Source organism: Bacillus rossius, chromosome 2, assembly GCF_032445375.1.
Source record: "Bacillus rossius redtenbacheri isolate Brsri chromosome 2, Brsri_v3, whole genome shotgun sequence".
Taxonomy (NCBI): Eukaryota; Metazoa; Arthropoda; class Insecta; order Phasmatodea; family Bacillidae; genus Bacillus; species Bacillus rossius.
This window is the reverse complement of record NC_086331.1, coordinates 13317786-13331997: the sequence shown is the minus strand read 5'-3', so window position 1 is coordinate 13331997 and position 14212 is coordinate 13317786. Positions and strand designations below refer to the sequence as shown.

Sequence of the window (14212 nt, the reverse complement as noted above, 5' to 3'; positions counted from 1 at the left end):
TCTTGTAACTTCCTATCTTTGATTATCTAACAAAAATGCAGGAATAGCTTTTCTGTTTACATAACATGCTATGTACTTTACACTTAGTTTGATTGCATTTTTTTTTTTAAATACATGACTTGACTTTTTAGATGTGTAAGTATTATCAATTTTAAAGTGGAGAAAATCATTGTTAGAAAATGGTGGAAGAAAATGGAAAAAATAATACAGTTAACTTATCTTCAAGTGTTTTACACTTTGCATTTTGGTAATTCTATAGTTCATGGCAGTCTTTTAAAATGTTCACTGAATGGTATTAAACTAATAACTGGCAGGTTATGTAAACAAACATTACAAACCTTCAAGAATGAAAGGTTTATATATTGAATGCACCATATACTAAAGCTAAACGCACTGCGAGATTTATAGCATTAACAGAGACTTTCCCTAATTTACACTTTTCTAGTGGTCCCTTTAAGTTTTATTATGTTACTGATGTAATTTCATAGATGGTTGAGGTAGGTATTTCAAAATCTTTTAAAATATCACTAAAACACAGTGTCCAATCAGTATAAGAGCCATGGTTAGTCAATGATAACAGTGATACAAAAGCAATATATTTTAGCATACTTCATTTCTTATTTTAATACTGCGTTATATTTCTTACAATGTGTACCAAAATTATATTTAAAAAAGAAATACTGTTAATAATTTATTTATTTACAAAGAGATAAAACTTAAATTTTTAAATATCTAAACCATTCCCTGCATTTATATTTACATTACCACAAAATGAAACTAGCTCAAAACCTTACAATATACCGAGTCAAGAAACAGTTTTACTACCATACCTGAAAGAATACAGAAGTAAAATTTGTCAGTAGAGACTCCAGAAGCTCAAGGCCAAACGTAGGTGTCATTTCAGTCATTTTAATTAACCAATACGGATGATCAGCATTCACCAACTGCACCAAGTCCTGGCAAAGAAAATTCAATATTCAATAAATATAAAATAGAGGCACAACATTTATGTACCCTAATAACTAGAGACCAGAAAAAATCACGGATTCATTTTGTGATAGGCTGAAATTCAAACATGTGTACAATTCTGCTGGTTCTGCTATTGGCTCGTAGTTTAACTGGAGCTCTCTGGGCCAATGAGAGACTATTGACCAAAGAAGCATCGAATCACAAGCTACCCAGTGGAGACGCCTCACAATTTAGTACCCAATGAACACGCGTGTTTACTTGAGAAATGCAGAGGATAATGGAGGCTATCCTAGAGGTCATTGAATCCGCAAATTTTTCCGGTCCCTACTAATAACACATAAAACAGAATATTAACATTACTAGCAGTACCTAAAGTCACTCGTAACTTATCTGAGAGAAGTTATAAAAGTGTGCTTAATATGTAAAATATTTTGGATAGTTAACAGTAATGTTCAGTTTAATAATACCATAAATGCTAAATAAGTTCTTAGAACTAAAACAAGCACAATAAAAACAGCCACAATCAATGTGGAAACCTACATGGACGCAGTTAATGCAGTAACTCAAATCAAGAACTTATAAAAGCACATTATTAAGCAATGTTCCTTATGAATTACATCTTTAAGTGCAGTGGACACAAAGTATCCCAGGAGACAAATTGGTAGCGACTATGGCCTCTTTGGTTATTCTGAAATATCCACTCAGAGTACCTTCTGCAATCCTTACGCTGACATTCAATATTCTTTTACTCACTGGATAAAGCAATTAATTATCTAGATAATCATAAAATTAATTTTTAATGTTATCGTGCTCTTTGTAAAACAGTAAGAACATGAATAATAACTGGACAGTTCATGACACTGCCAGAACTTTCAAGCTTCCCAACACAAAAAATTTTCAAGCACTGGAGTTACAGCCACCAACTGACTTAACTCATTATTGATCAGGACCTTAGATTTCTACTTGAACTCACAACTTCACAATTTAGAGATGTTGTCTCACAGAATCTACCTTCCACAGTAAATAGCATGCTACCTGAAAGAGTAAGTTAGTCACAAAATTACTTCACAAATGAGTAAAAAAATATTTGAGCAATATTAACGATGCACCGGTTATGAAATTAATTAACTAGGAACTGTCATTATTGAACACAAAACCTATTAATTTTAATCTGCAATCATCATGCTCAACTTAAACTAATTACAGTAAAATACGTACATACATTTGGTGTTTTATTAATGCTATAGACCAGATAAGTTAGTCCAAAAAATAGGGGTACCCTTGCATAAATTCCCAAGAAGCTGAAAATTTACATGAATGTTAGGGATACAATTATAATGAAATTGTGAAAAGTCCTCTTCGATTAAGTGTGTGCAAAAAATTGTATGCAAGGCCAAAGTTCGCAAAAATGTTTTTTTTATTATTTTTTAGCGAAACAGTTTTATAATAAAAATAGTTCAGACAAAAATTGTAGGTCATTAAATTTTATACAAAAATGGTCCTTACTTTTTTTTCCTAAGATTCACCCTTTCTGATACTGTCAGCTCTACCATAATTTATGAACAAAAGTGAGATCCAAAATCAATTTCCTTACTAAAGGATGGACTAAACTACAGGAAATATTTTTAAGTACAATTTGGATATCATCAATACTTTTTTGGCAGTTTTGAGTTCACATGACATATAACATTAATGCAAAGCCAAACTAATTGAATGTTCTCACAAGTTTCAATTCAATGCCATGCAATCTTAGATAGAATTTAAGAAGGTATACCATATAGGAAACTAACTTGGAACATCAAGAAAGCGTCTGCAGCACATGGTTGCAGGCCTTTGGGAGCAACATTACTCGGAGATTTCAATTCTTCTAGGTCAACTTCTTTGCTTTCTGATCCTTTGAAGTACTCATCTTCTGTGATAACCCTCTCAAAAACTAAAGACACCAACTGTCTGATAGTAGCACCGGCTGTATTTATGATGGTCGAATCTTTGGTGAAGTGCAGTCTGAAGCAGAGCACTAAATTCTGGAATGACAATAGTTTTTAGAATTAAAATATAACAAATGATACAATATGAATGTCAGTACACAGTACCTTGCACACCCTCCAAATAACATATCCCAATCACCAATTTCCATTCTAGGAATGAAAACAACAGTCACAGTAAGGCTGGCCAAACCCACAAACAAAAAGCCATGACTCCTTCAGGTCCCTCATATATTTTCTCCAGATCAATAACATATTATATTTATATGAAAACCAAGTTGTATAAATGTTTGTGCTTCTTCTTATTGAAAATTCACAAATGAACTTAATGAGTGATACAAAAATAGCTTTGCCTTACATAATTCTCAAATGGTATGACAAAAAAATTTATACAGTAACAAAAGCCTGGAAAGTACGAACAAATCAACGTTTCGTACATTTCTCTCCACGACACTATCACAGTCAAAACTCATTCTCACGTGTCATGTTGTGCAAAACTCAACTCAAATGCATAGCATAACAGCATTGCAACATTGAAAAGAATAAACTCAAAAACAATTAAAATGGCACAACTTGTGCTTTAGTAATGTTGGAAATGCCTGTGCATCATACAATTTCATTTAAATTCCTTTATCATTCAAGTAACTTAGAATTCCCTGGCTATTCCAAATCCTCCCTGTTTTCCCTGATTCCAGAAATTCTGAGTCTACATTGTTCTTAAAACTGACAGCATAAATGTTTTGTCATTTTTTCCATTGGTTTGTACCCACTTGTGCAATCAAAAATTACATGTTTTTAAGGACTTCTTCACCACTATCAAGAGGTAGAAAACCATTTTCAATATCACAAAACACCTCAAGAAAATAATGTTAAATAGAAAGTTAATGAATAAAAAATTATTTTGTTGGTTAGTTCAATTCTTACAGATAAGCCCATATTGTCCAGTATTATCTCTTAAGCAAATATCTAACCCAAGCATAGTATCTGTATGAAATTTATAGCCCTTACATTTAATTTAATCACTAATTCCATTTACTTTATAAGTTCAAAGTATAATAGTAAAACACACCATCTTATTTTGAATGTGAAATGTTAATTATGGAAATAAAATTCAAAACCTTTTTTAAAGTATAAAATCTAGTCATATGGCTTGAAATTCACAACTGTACTGCACTGTGTTGTTTGCTGCCTAGTAGGAAACAAAAGAAAATTAAAATACCCATGTTTATCCATTATTTGCACAAAATCATTCTTTATTAAGGAGATTTTAAGGATTATTAGTAAAATTAGAGGACTTGTATGGACCCTTATTCACTCAAAGACAAATTAAGAATATTTTTGGATATTAAGGAGGTGTACAAACCCTGTTTCCACAGTAAAATAACACCATACTCTATCAAAACGATTTCTAAGGCACTTAAAACTGTAATATTACTAACCAGGAAAACCTTTTAACAAGGTTAAAATTCATAACGTTTACTGGACAAGTGCAAAAATTATTTAACCTTACTCAACTTAATTGGAAATGCTTAAGAGTGTTTCATTGTACAACTGTCTGTAAAGTAATTATCTGGGAGGAAAAAAGAGTACAAAACTGATGCAGTGCAGAATGAGTTTCACAGTATAATCAACCACATGTTCAGATTTCAGTTACAGGAACTTCAGTTATCAAATTTGTCTCTGGAACTACTGCTGCCCTGCCCTAAAGCTCTTTGATGGCACAGGCCATAAATAACTTCAAACTCAGTGCCAGAACTGGAGCATGCCATGAGCCGAAACTGAGCCCCTCACTGTGAACCGCTGCAAACATGCCAAAACAGACGTGTCCACCATTCTCCCAGAGGTGCCTAACAGTATGTTAGCTTTAAAACTATTGCTATTTAGCTGTGATTGAGTTAAAACTGTTTAGTAGTCTGTGTCATACCAAAGCATCCACATAAATCTGTAGAATAATTTCCCTGGCTTTTCCATTAACAAAATTATAAATTTCCCTGATTAATTTTTTTTTTCAAATAATTAACCTATTTTGCAATTTTCTAAAAGAAATAAACACAAACCAGCCTCCACCATCCCTATACAACTAGTTCCAACAAAACCTTGCATACGCCATTTTACAGTGTGTGTGACTATGCACTAAAATACCATCTGGAAAAAAAATGTTTTAAGTCTGCATGAAGGCATACTGAAGCATGATATTTCCCCCTCAAATTAGTATCACAAAGGAATTTCCATGGCTTTTCCAGGTTTTAAAGTAAATTCTCTAACTTTCCCTGACTTCCCAGAATGTAGACACCCTGCATATGTAAAACTAATTGTGACACATATGTTTGTCAAAAACACCTCCTGCAACTGTATCCATAACATGCAGGGCTGAAACAACACCCAAAACCAGCAGAACTGTAAAGGAGTTCTCATCAGCACTTTAATGACTGATGAGTGCAGACAAATACAAGCAGGCATTTCACAAGTTGGTACCAACGCCTGTGTACTCAGCCATCCATCGTAACTCCTATTTCCATTTTTATAGCTTGTATTATCAAACTGAATTTGTTGTCGAGTTTACTGAACTGGAAATAAATAATACCGGAATAAACAAATGACTGACCAAATATAGAATTGGTATGGTTGTTAAAGTAATTTTTTTAATAATGCTAGAGAAATTGCATTGGCCAGTTTTTTTTTTAATTTTCTTTTCTGTGTTTTGTTTTCTGTGTTGTGTTCTGTTCTGTGTCTTTCTGATGTTACTTCGTCTACCTTTGCCAACGTATCACCATGGACCACAGTATTTGTAGTCAGCAGCAGCGTAACGGTTTGCAAAATCTTCACTTCCGCTATACCACTCTCCATCAACATCCACAGAGTATCTGTGATGTAACGAGCAGCTTTCAGGTCTACCACTTGCTGCGTGATCATCCTCTGCATCACTTCAAGACACATCTGCAATCAATTTAAAACCATTTCATAAAGTCGTGAAAATGACATGTTCATTCTAATCTACACAAGTTCCTGAAAAAATCTCTGTACAAACTGCTATGGGGACAGTGAGCACCAAGGTCAAATACATTAATGAGTGACTGTCAGCTAGTATAAATTTTCGGCATCAGTTTGTGTATGCACTGCCACTGCAAACAGGACTTACAGTTACAATAAGTAGTTGTATTACTTGCATGACAACAATAAAGCATTTATTGGCATCAGGAGCTTAAATGAATCTTGCAACAAAGTCTTCATATAAATCAAAGTGTCACACCGAACTCACAGCATTATGATTGTGACTGCTTCAATGAACACTTTAACCTCTACCCATTATAAGAGTTAACATATTCAATAGAAGAGAATTACATCAAACCTCCATACTCTATATGTGCCAAACTGTAACATTAATAGACACGGGCTGTTTGCTTTGATATTAATTTCTGGTAGAAAGAAGTTTGCAGCACCTGGTGTATGTACATAGAAAAAAGCTATTTACTGTTGTGCTAATTAAGGTGCCTGAATGACATTGCTTGAAATTGCAGCATATAAATGCTCTACCACCTCGCTGCCGACTTGCTCTCTAGAAATTTTATACAGAGTGCTCGGAAATTGTGGAGAATTAATTTAATGGGTGGCAGAAAACTAAAAAACAAGCAACTTTTTTTAAGGTACATATGTCCACAAAGGCAATCGTGCAAGTTTACAAGTGCAAACAATAGCAAAGAAAATGATAATTTTGTTCGCATCAGGGAACAACTCCACTGGTTGAGAGGATGATTGTATTGGCGATAGCAGAGCCGTGATTTTCAAGCACTCCGCAGGAAACGAGCCAGCCGCAGACTTTAAAGGCTCTCACACACAATCAGTACAGCTCCCAGTTTGGACTCCTCAGTCATAACTGACAGTTTGGAGTGAATTGAGGGCCTCTGCACACACGATCAGTCCAGGTGCTCAGTTCACAGACTGAACATTCTGAACTGTCAGTTTTGACTGTGGACTGAACTGAAGCTTCCCCCACACACAATCTGTCTTGTGGTTTCTGTTGCTGTTGGATGTATAGTTTCATCGTAGAATATGGAAGAAACTTTGGATGTTGCAATTGCAGTATTACTTTGTTTTTTGAAAAAGGGGAAAAAAAAAATAGCAAAACAACCAAAGGGTATAACAAAGATGTCTGCCAGAACACTTAGCTGATGGCCTGATTTTTTGGCCTGACAGTTTGGACTGACGACACGTTGTTCCCACACACTGTTGTTCAGACTGAGGGCTCTTGAGCCCACAGTCCGATTTGATGGAAAGCCATCAGTTCGTCTGTCCATTAGTTTGGACTGATTAGTCCACCTTCCTTGCTCACACATGACAGTTCCAACTGTTCAGTTCCAAATGATAAGTCGAACTAACAGTTCGGACTGATAGTGTCTGGGGGGCCTTAAGGGTCAGCCATACAAACTAGCAACCAGCTGTCTTAAGAACAGCACAGTGGATGGTTAGTTGTGGTACGTTTACACGTTTGGCTTTGGGTGATTAGCACAATGCTGCCTATTAGCATGATGCTGTGATTACAGATTAAACAAACAGCAATAACACGACAGACTTTAAATTCACATGAATAGCCGACATGTTAATGAGGTATGGGGAAGCAAAAGAAATTGCACATTTTCCATGGCCGCTTCCACAACAGAAGTGTACCGAACAGGAAGACCTTCTTACAGATTAAGCACTTAACCAGAGACTGCTTTAAACTGGGTGTTTACTAGCACAAAAAGTTAAGTAAACCAGACTGCTGGTTGCTAGTGCCTTTGACCAACTCTAAACAGCTGCACCCTGATCGTCGCCTGCTTCCCACGATCACACCTCCTCTCAGCCAACTGAATTGTTCCCTAAAGCACGCCAAATTTTAATTTCTGCGCTACTGTTTGGGCCTGTAACTTTGCCGGATATATGTTCCGTGACAATAATTATTTATTTTGGCAGTCCCGGCCACCCATTAAATTTATGTCTTGCAACTGCCGAATATCCCGTGTGTATATTTTTTTTTCTATCTTCAGTCATGTCTGCATGTGCTGCTGATGAAGACAGGCCAAGGAAAAGCCAGCAGGTGACTAAGTTTTCCTAGGTACAACAGAACCTCGTTAACCCAGACCAGTTTTGAAAAAAAAAAAATATGTTATTAGGAAATGACTTGTTTTAAAGATAATAAAGCGCTATACTCAGTAGGTACATTACTCAAATTCACTTGCCAGCGGGCGAGTTCATTGCACTCACCATACCTGCTGTTACTACCGTATTTACCTGAATATAATGCAATTATTTTTATCAAAACTGAAAGTGAGGGTCGCAGTATAATCACACACCTACATCTTTGCTAGTGGAAGAATGTTTTGAAATGGCGCTGCACGGCGAGACAACTGTGTCAAGGTCACAGGCGGCGCCAGCAATGCGGCCAAAACGTGAAGTAACAGCGCTACTAGTCAGCGCTTGGGTCAGTATTAGAAGTCACTGTCATTTGTTTGGTCGCCTGTGCTTTGTTTTGCATTGCAGGAAAGTTTTTTTTTTAAATGGATACTGTAGAGAGGCATGGGAGTTCAAAATTTAAAATGTCAAAAGGACTGAGAAGAAGTTATGAAGCTAACTTTAAGATTATAGTGGCAAATCACGCAATTCAAACCAACAACTGCCAAGCTGATTGTAAATATGACGTTACTGAAAGCAACGTGCATAATTGGAGGGCGGATTTCCTTCGTTTAAAGAATGCAAATGGTTCAAAGAAAGCATTCAGAGGGCCTATAAAGTAACGGTTCTCTGATATTGAAACTCGCGTGGTAAATTTCATCAAAGAGAAGAGAGGGAACGGAATTCCAATTTCACGAGTTGTAATGAAATAAAAAGCCCAAGATATTGCTAGTGATTTGAACATTCCGTGGACTAGCTTCAAGGCAAGTACTGGTTGGTGCATAAGAATAATGCGCCATTGCCGTTTTTGTTTGCGGCGCAGAACACAACTAGTGCAAAAACTGCCAAAAGATTTCCAAGAGAAATTGATTTAAATTTCAGCGCTATGTGATTGGTTTGCACAAACAACACAATTATTTGTACAGCCAAATTGGAAACGCTGAAGAAATGGCAGTGTATTTCGACATGCCCAGCAACAGTACCATTGAAACAAAAGGCTTTCAGACTGTCACCTTGCACACGACTGGAAATGAGAAGCTGCGATTATCTGTTTCTGCAGACGGCGGGAAACTGCCACCATTCATCATCTTAAATAAAAGAAAGCTCTTCCCAAAGAAGTATTTCCGCCGGAAGTAATCATTCGTTGTCAAGAAAAAGGCTGGATGACAAATGATTTAATGCAAGAATGGTTACAACTAGTGCGGAATAGGCGCCCGAGTTTACTTCTGAAGAAAAGAGGCATCTTGGTCCTGATGCATTTCGGGGACATCTGACACCTGAGGTTAAAACTAAGATAAATAATTTTAACACAGACTTGGTTGTTATACCAGCTGGAATGACAAGCCAGCTACAAGTTCTCAATTTTGTCGTAAACAAGCCATTTAAGGACCACCTTCGGCAACAGTATAGTGATTGGCTGCTTACAGGTGACTATTCTCTGACACCCTCTGAGAAAATTAAGAAACCATCAGTTCTTCAGCTAGCAACATGGATTTCTACAGTCTGGCAAAGGATAACTTCAGAATCTATTGTTAGCGGTTTTAAGAAGTGTTGCATTTCAAATGCCATGAATGGCACTGAAGATGATCTGTGCTGGCAAGATGAAGATAAAGGCAGTGTCAGCAGTAGCAGCAGCAGCATTACAGACTCTGACAGTAAATGATTATTCTTACCAGCATCATAACAAACTTTGTTATTATATCTATATAAAATAAGTGTTAATGTAAATAATATTATTTAGTGGTGTGACAAACTCAAATTTATATTGGCCATGGTAAGTTTAAATATTTAAATTTTATGACATATTAAATTTTAAAAACATTAAGTGCTTTGTTTTAACTGTGATTTCCTCTCCATAATTTTGTATTTTAACTGTGATCTCCTCTCTAAACATTCTTTTTCCTAGACTCTCAATCAAGAAGTTTGGGGTCGCATTATATTCAGAGAAGCAGTATCCTCGGGTAAATATGGTAGTAAATTGATGGTTTATTCTGAGAGTCAAGCCAAAACGGGCTTCTAATGCTAAAGTGAATGCGAGATTACACTGCTCCTAAGCGATACACAAAACTGAGACAGTAAAAGCTCGCTGCCTTTGTTAGTACCTACTAGTTTCTACCTACATTATGTACAGTGTAAATACATATTATGTGTTTTTAGGTGAAAGTGTGCTTTTAAACTACATTAAAAATAGTTACATTAAAAAAAACATTCTTTTTATAGTTTTTCCCTGATTCTCTAGTTAAACCGGATTTTTGTTAATTTGGATCGGTACCAGCCCCAGTTGATCCAGGTTAACGAGGTGTAACAACCCAGATTACAACCATCCCCATGCAATCCAGTACTAATCATTTGTTACAAATATTTGTCATATTTCAGGTTAGATTATCAAATGATGTAAAGTTTTTCCTTTTAGAAGTTATTGTGAACTTAATACACCGGGTTTAATGTTTTTATTTTTATAATTCATAAGTTTATTTTTCAAGTAATTTTTTTTGCTGGCTTCCTTGTGTGGGAAGGCATGCTGACGTTATTTTCCTTCGTTATTTCCACGACCGAGGCTTTGTTTCACACGCTAGGCGTTTGAGTCACTGTCACGGGATTGTGAGAGAGAGACAAAATTGCTGCGTCGTGGGAACGGAAGTAAGAATTTTGTGGAAGTTTCTGCTGCCATTCACCGTGATTGGCTGAGAATTACGTCAGCGAGCCCACGACACTGCCCGCACAAAGGGAAGGAAGGCTGTAAAGTCAGTCATTGTTCGAGCACCGTGACAAGAGGTAGTGGACGGGCGATGGCTCGAATAACATAGTAATGTTCTGTTGTTAAAGTACAACTATGCGGCTACAGTCCGGGCGACGCCTAATAACTTTTTTTTACCGTAGTCGTAGGCAAAGCCCACAGCAAGGCGACAAAGGGTTTTGTCCAACCATCGCTGCCCGGAACTTATCCGGGCAATGAAATGTAATTCATAATAAGAGTCTACGTGTACATTAAATTTTTTTTTTGTTCTGTTGTGCGAAAGATATTGTGATTTTTACATGAATTAAAAAAAACAGGTATTACATGTAACATTGCATAAGAATTTCTTCGTGACCTGCTACTAACCTGTATGTTTACTCATCACCTAATTTTGAGCTAGACGGAGGTGGCGAGTGGTGACAGAGGGTTTACAGTTCCTAAAGCATCATTTTCTATTGCAACTGTATAGGTTTTCTTCTGATGGTGAAAGTTGAGATGATGTCAAGTTTTATTTAAGGCTGCTGGATATGCCTTGCTAAACCGCAAAATGCTCATGTTCTTCGGATGGCTTTTGTAAAACTAAGACCAAAGTTCAAAAGATGCAATTTTCAGAAAAGTATTGCTAAAGACTGTTGAATTGTCTATGACATGTTATAACTGGATAAAACTAAGTAATTTAATACGTAAATAATTCTTGAAAATCACATATTTAAACTTTTTCACCAATTTCTTTAAACAAAATGAAATGTGAGTTGAATAAACTATCATATTGATGCCATGTTCCAAAGTATGTTGCTGCTCGAAAGTTACTGAATTAATAATAATCCCATAATAGCTGTACAAAAATTTGAAGTATTGTAGTTTTTGCATTAAAAATTTAAAATCATTTATAGGAATTTACAGGAGTTCAATCTCTACTTTCAGCAGAGCAATAAGTACATGATGGCTCTTGCTTACAAGGTAATTTTCAGTGTGACAACCATGCAGTGCCTGTTCCATTTTAATGTTACGTACATTAAAAAGTCTTTTTTTTTCAGAGATTACTGGACTGTCCGGCAATTAGAGCTACCATTACTATTGGTATTCATTTCAGTAGTTTTTCACATTTTCTAGTGTGTTACATATCACATTTGGTATTCCAGTTAAAACTATACTGATGCCCTATAATCTGGCACGGCTGCAGTTCCAAATGTGCCAATAACAGACCTTTCACTATACTTAAAATGTTTTTATAAAAAAAAGGAAAATAAATTCGTAGCAATGCTTCAAAATACTATCAAATGTAAATATAATCATGCAACAAGGTCACCCTGTCCCTGAACACATCCCAGACATACTATTAGCTGGTTGGTATTTATGAAATTAATAAAAAATATAATCATATTGTGACTTAACTATCCATCTATTAAAATATGCTTCAAGAAGAAGGTACTTTCCTTGTTGGTACAAAAGGAGCTGATGCAATGTGACATCAGTTCAGCTCTATGAAAAGTAAATTCATGTCTTACCAAAAACTAGAGCTCAAACCCAATGAAAAGTAATTTTTCTGGGCTTTCAAACAACTACAACACAGAAAATGTCCAGTCCAAAAAAAAGACACAAAATTGGAAGTTTTTGAGGCATTTCAAACATAACACTTTATGTCTGAATTGCTGTTAACACAAAAACCAAGTAGCCTAGGGTCTACATAAAAAAACTCACTTTAACTATCTTCTGATCCTTTGTTTCACAGCCCTGCACCAATGGAAATAAAATCTGATTAATGATGTAAAAAACGGGAGTCTGTGGATTGGCAGCAGCATTTCGTAGCTTCACAATACCCTCCTCACACGACTGAAACAAAAATGAAAGATGTAAAAGGTAACACAATCGTAATCCAGAAATAATGAGTTGTAACATAAACATTCAGGTGTATTAGAACACAAACCTTCATACACAGAGCACAACTGCATTCAATAAAAAAACAAGACCAAAAGTTATCAGATGTGGTATATAAAAATCTTTGTAATTTTTTTTCCTTCATATGCTAACACAGAGAGAACCAAGACTTTAAAATAAACTAAGTCTTGATCTTCAATAGCAGAGACAATGGATTCTATGTGACAGTTTATTCACGTGAGAGGGCAAAACACTATGATTTATGCTCAAACTCTGGAATAGCTTACAACCAATGAGTGAGTTCCCCAGTGGGTCATGATGGAATATTATCTTGCTGAGATCTTTTCAGTCTATTATAGTGAAATTTAAAACTGTACCTTTCAATTTCAGCACTTTTAAAACATTGATTTAATGATGTAAACATATCATACACAAGAAATTAAATCAAGTCTGGCAACAATTACTTTAAGGTCCTGCACAAAAACCACTGAAAATAGTTATGGATAAAATTTATTCACTGGATAGCATTTCCTACAGTTGAAAATGAGGCCCATACTTCTCAAAACATTGCTTTTTGATAAATTATCACCAAATAAGTTTTTAAACTGAACAACAAAATGGATAGTTAAAAAAAATTAAAACTTTATCGTGTAAACTTTACTAAATTAACCCAGGCAACAAACAGAAAGCTTTTAGAAACCATTCCTGTCCATGAATGAATGGAAAAAAAAGATGACTTGGGTCTTGACGTCTCAGCAACAACTGTGTCAGTAGAGACGGCGAGAAGTGATGATATGAGAATGGAGTGATCCACCTGCGAAACATCTGGATTTCACCTTGCCAGTAATTGAACTAGGATCACCTTGGTAAAAGGAGTGTAATTGGACCCCTTAACCACCACAGCCCATCTTGTCCATAAAGATGAACCAACAATTGTTCTCCTGAGTCATGCTGGGATGTTGAGATCAAGCCCATGACCCTCACCGCACAAGCAAGAGATATTGAGTTAACAACTGCAGCAGGGACTCTTTATACTGTTAATTATTGCTTCATTTTATATTCAACATATCTGTCTGTCATTGAATAAGAGGTTACTAAAATGTGATATCTGGACAACACATGAAAATTTGACATTTTCTTTATTAATAACTGCATAATGACCTTATTACTAGAGACCTGAAAAATTCGCGGGTTCGTTTCGTGTTATGCTAAAATTCAAATAATTATACCTTAGTGCAGCTTCTGTAATTGGTTCACTGTTAATCTGGAGGACTGAGGGCCAATTAGAGACCCTCACTCATAGAAGTGTCGAATCACAGGCCATCCAGTCGAGACGACTCACAAGTCTGCAGCCAATGAACAGTTAGCATTTGCCTGAGTGTGTAGAGAATATTGGAGTCTATCCTGGAGGTCATTGAACCCGCGAATTTTTCCGGTCTCTACTTATTACTAACCACATAGCCAGTAATATCTATTTGTATTTAGTAATAACCAA

General features: G+C 35.8%; 1 protein-coding gene across 1 annotated transcript in view; it reads right to left on the bottom strand.

The window, feature by feature from the left end:
• The window catches only part of LOC134529113 (protein MON2 homolog), a 102764-nt gene that overhangs the window by 68402 nt on the left and 20150 nt on the right, over positions 1 to 14212 (bottom strand). The window contains exons 2-5 of the mRNA XM_063362867.1: positions 12541 to 12672; positions 5709 to 5891; positions 2760 to 2993; positions 831 to 956 (exon numbers count right to left, since the gene is read on the bottom strand). Of these exons, the coding sequence (XP_063218937.1) occupies positions 831 to 956; positions 2760 to 2993; positions 5709 to 5891; positions 12541 to 12672 (675 nt within the window). The remainder of the gene's footprint in view (positions 1 to 830; positions 957 to 2759; positions 2994 to 5708; positions 5892 to 12540; positions 12673 to 14212) is intronic.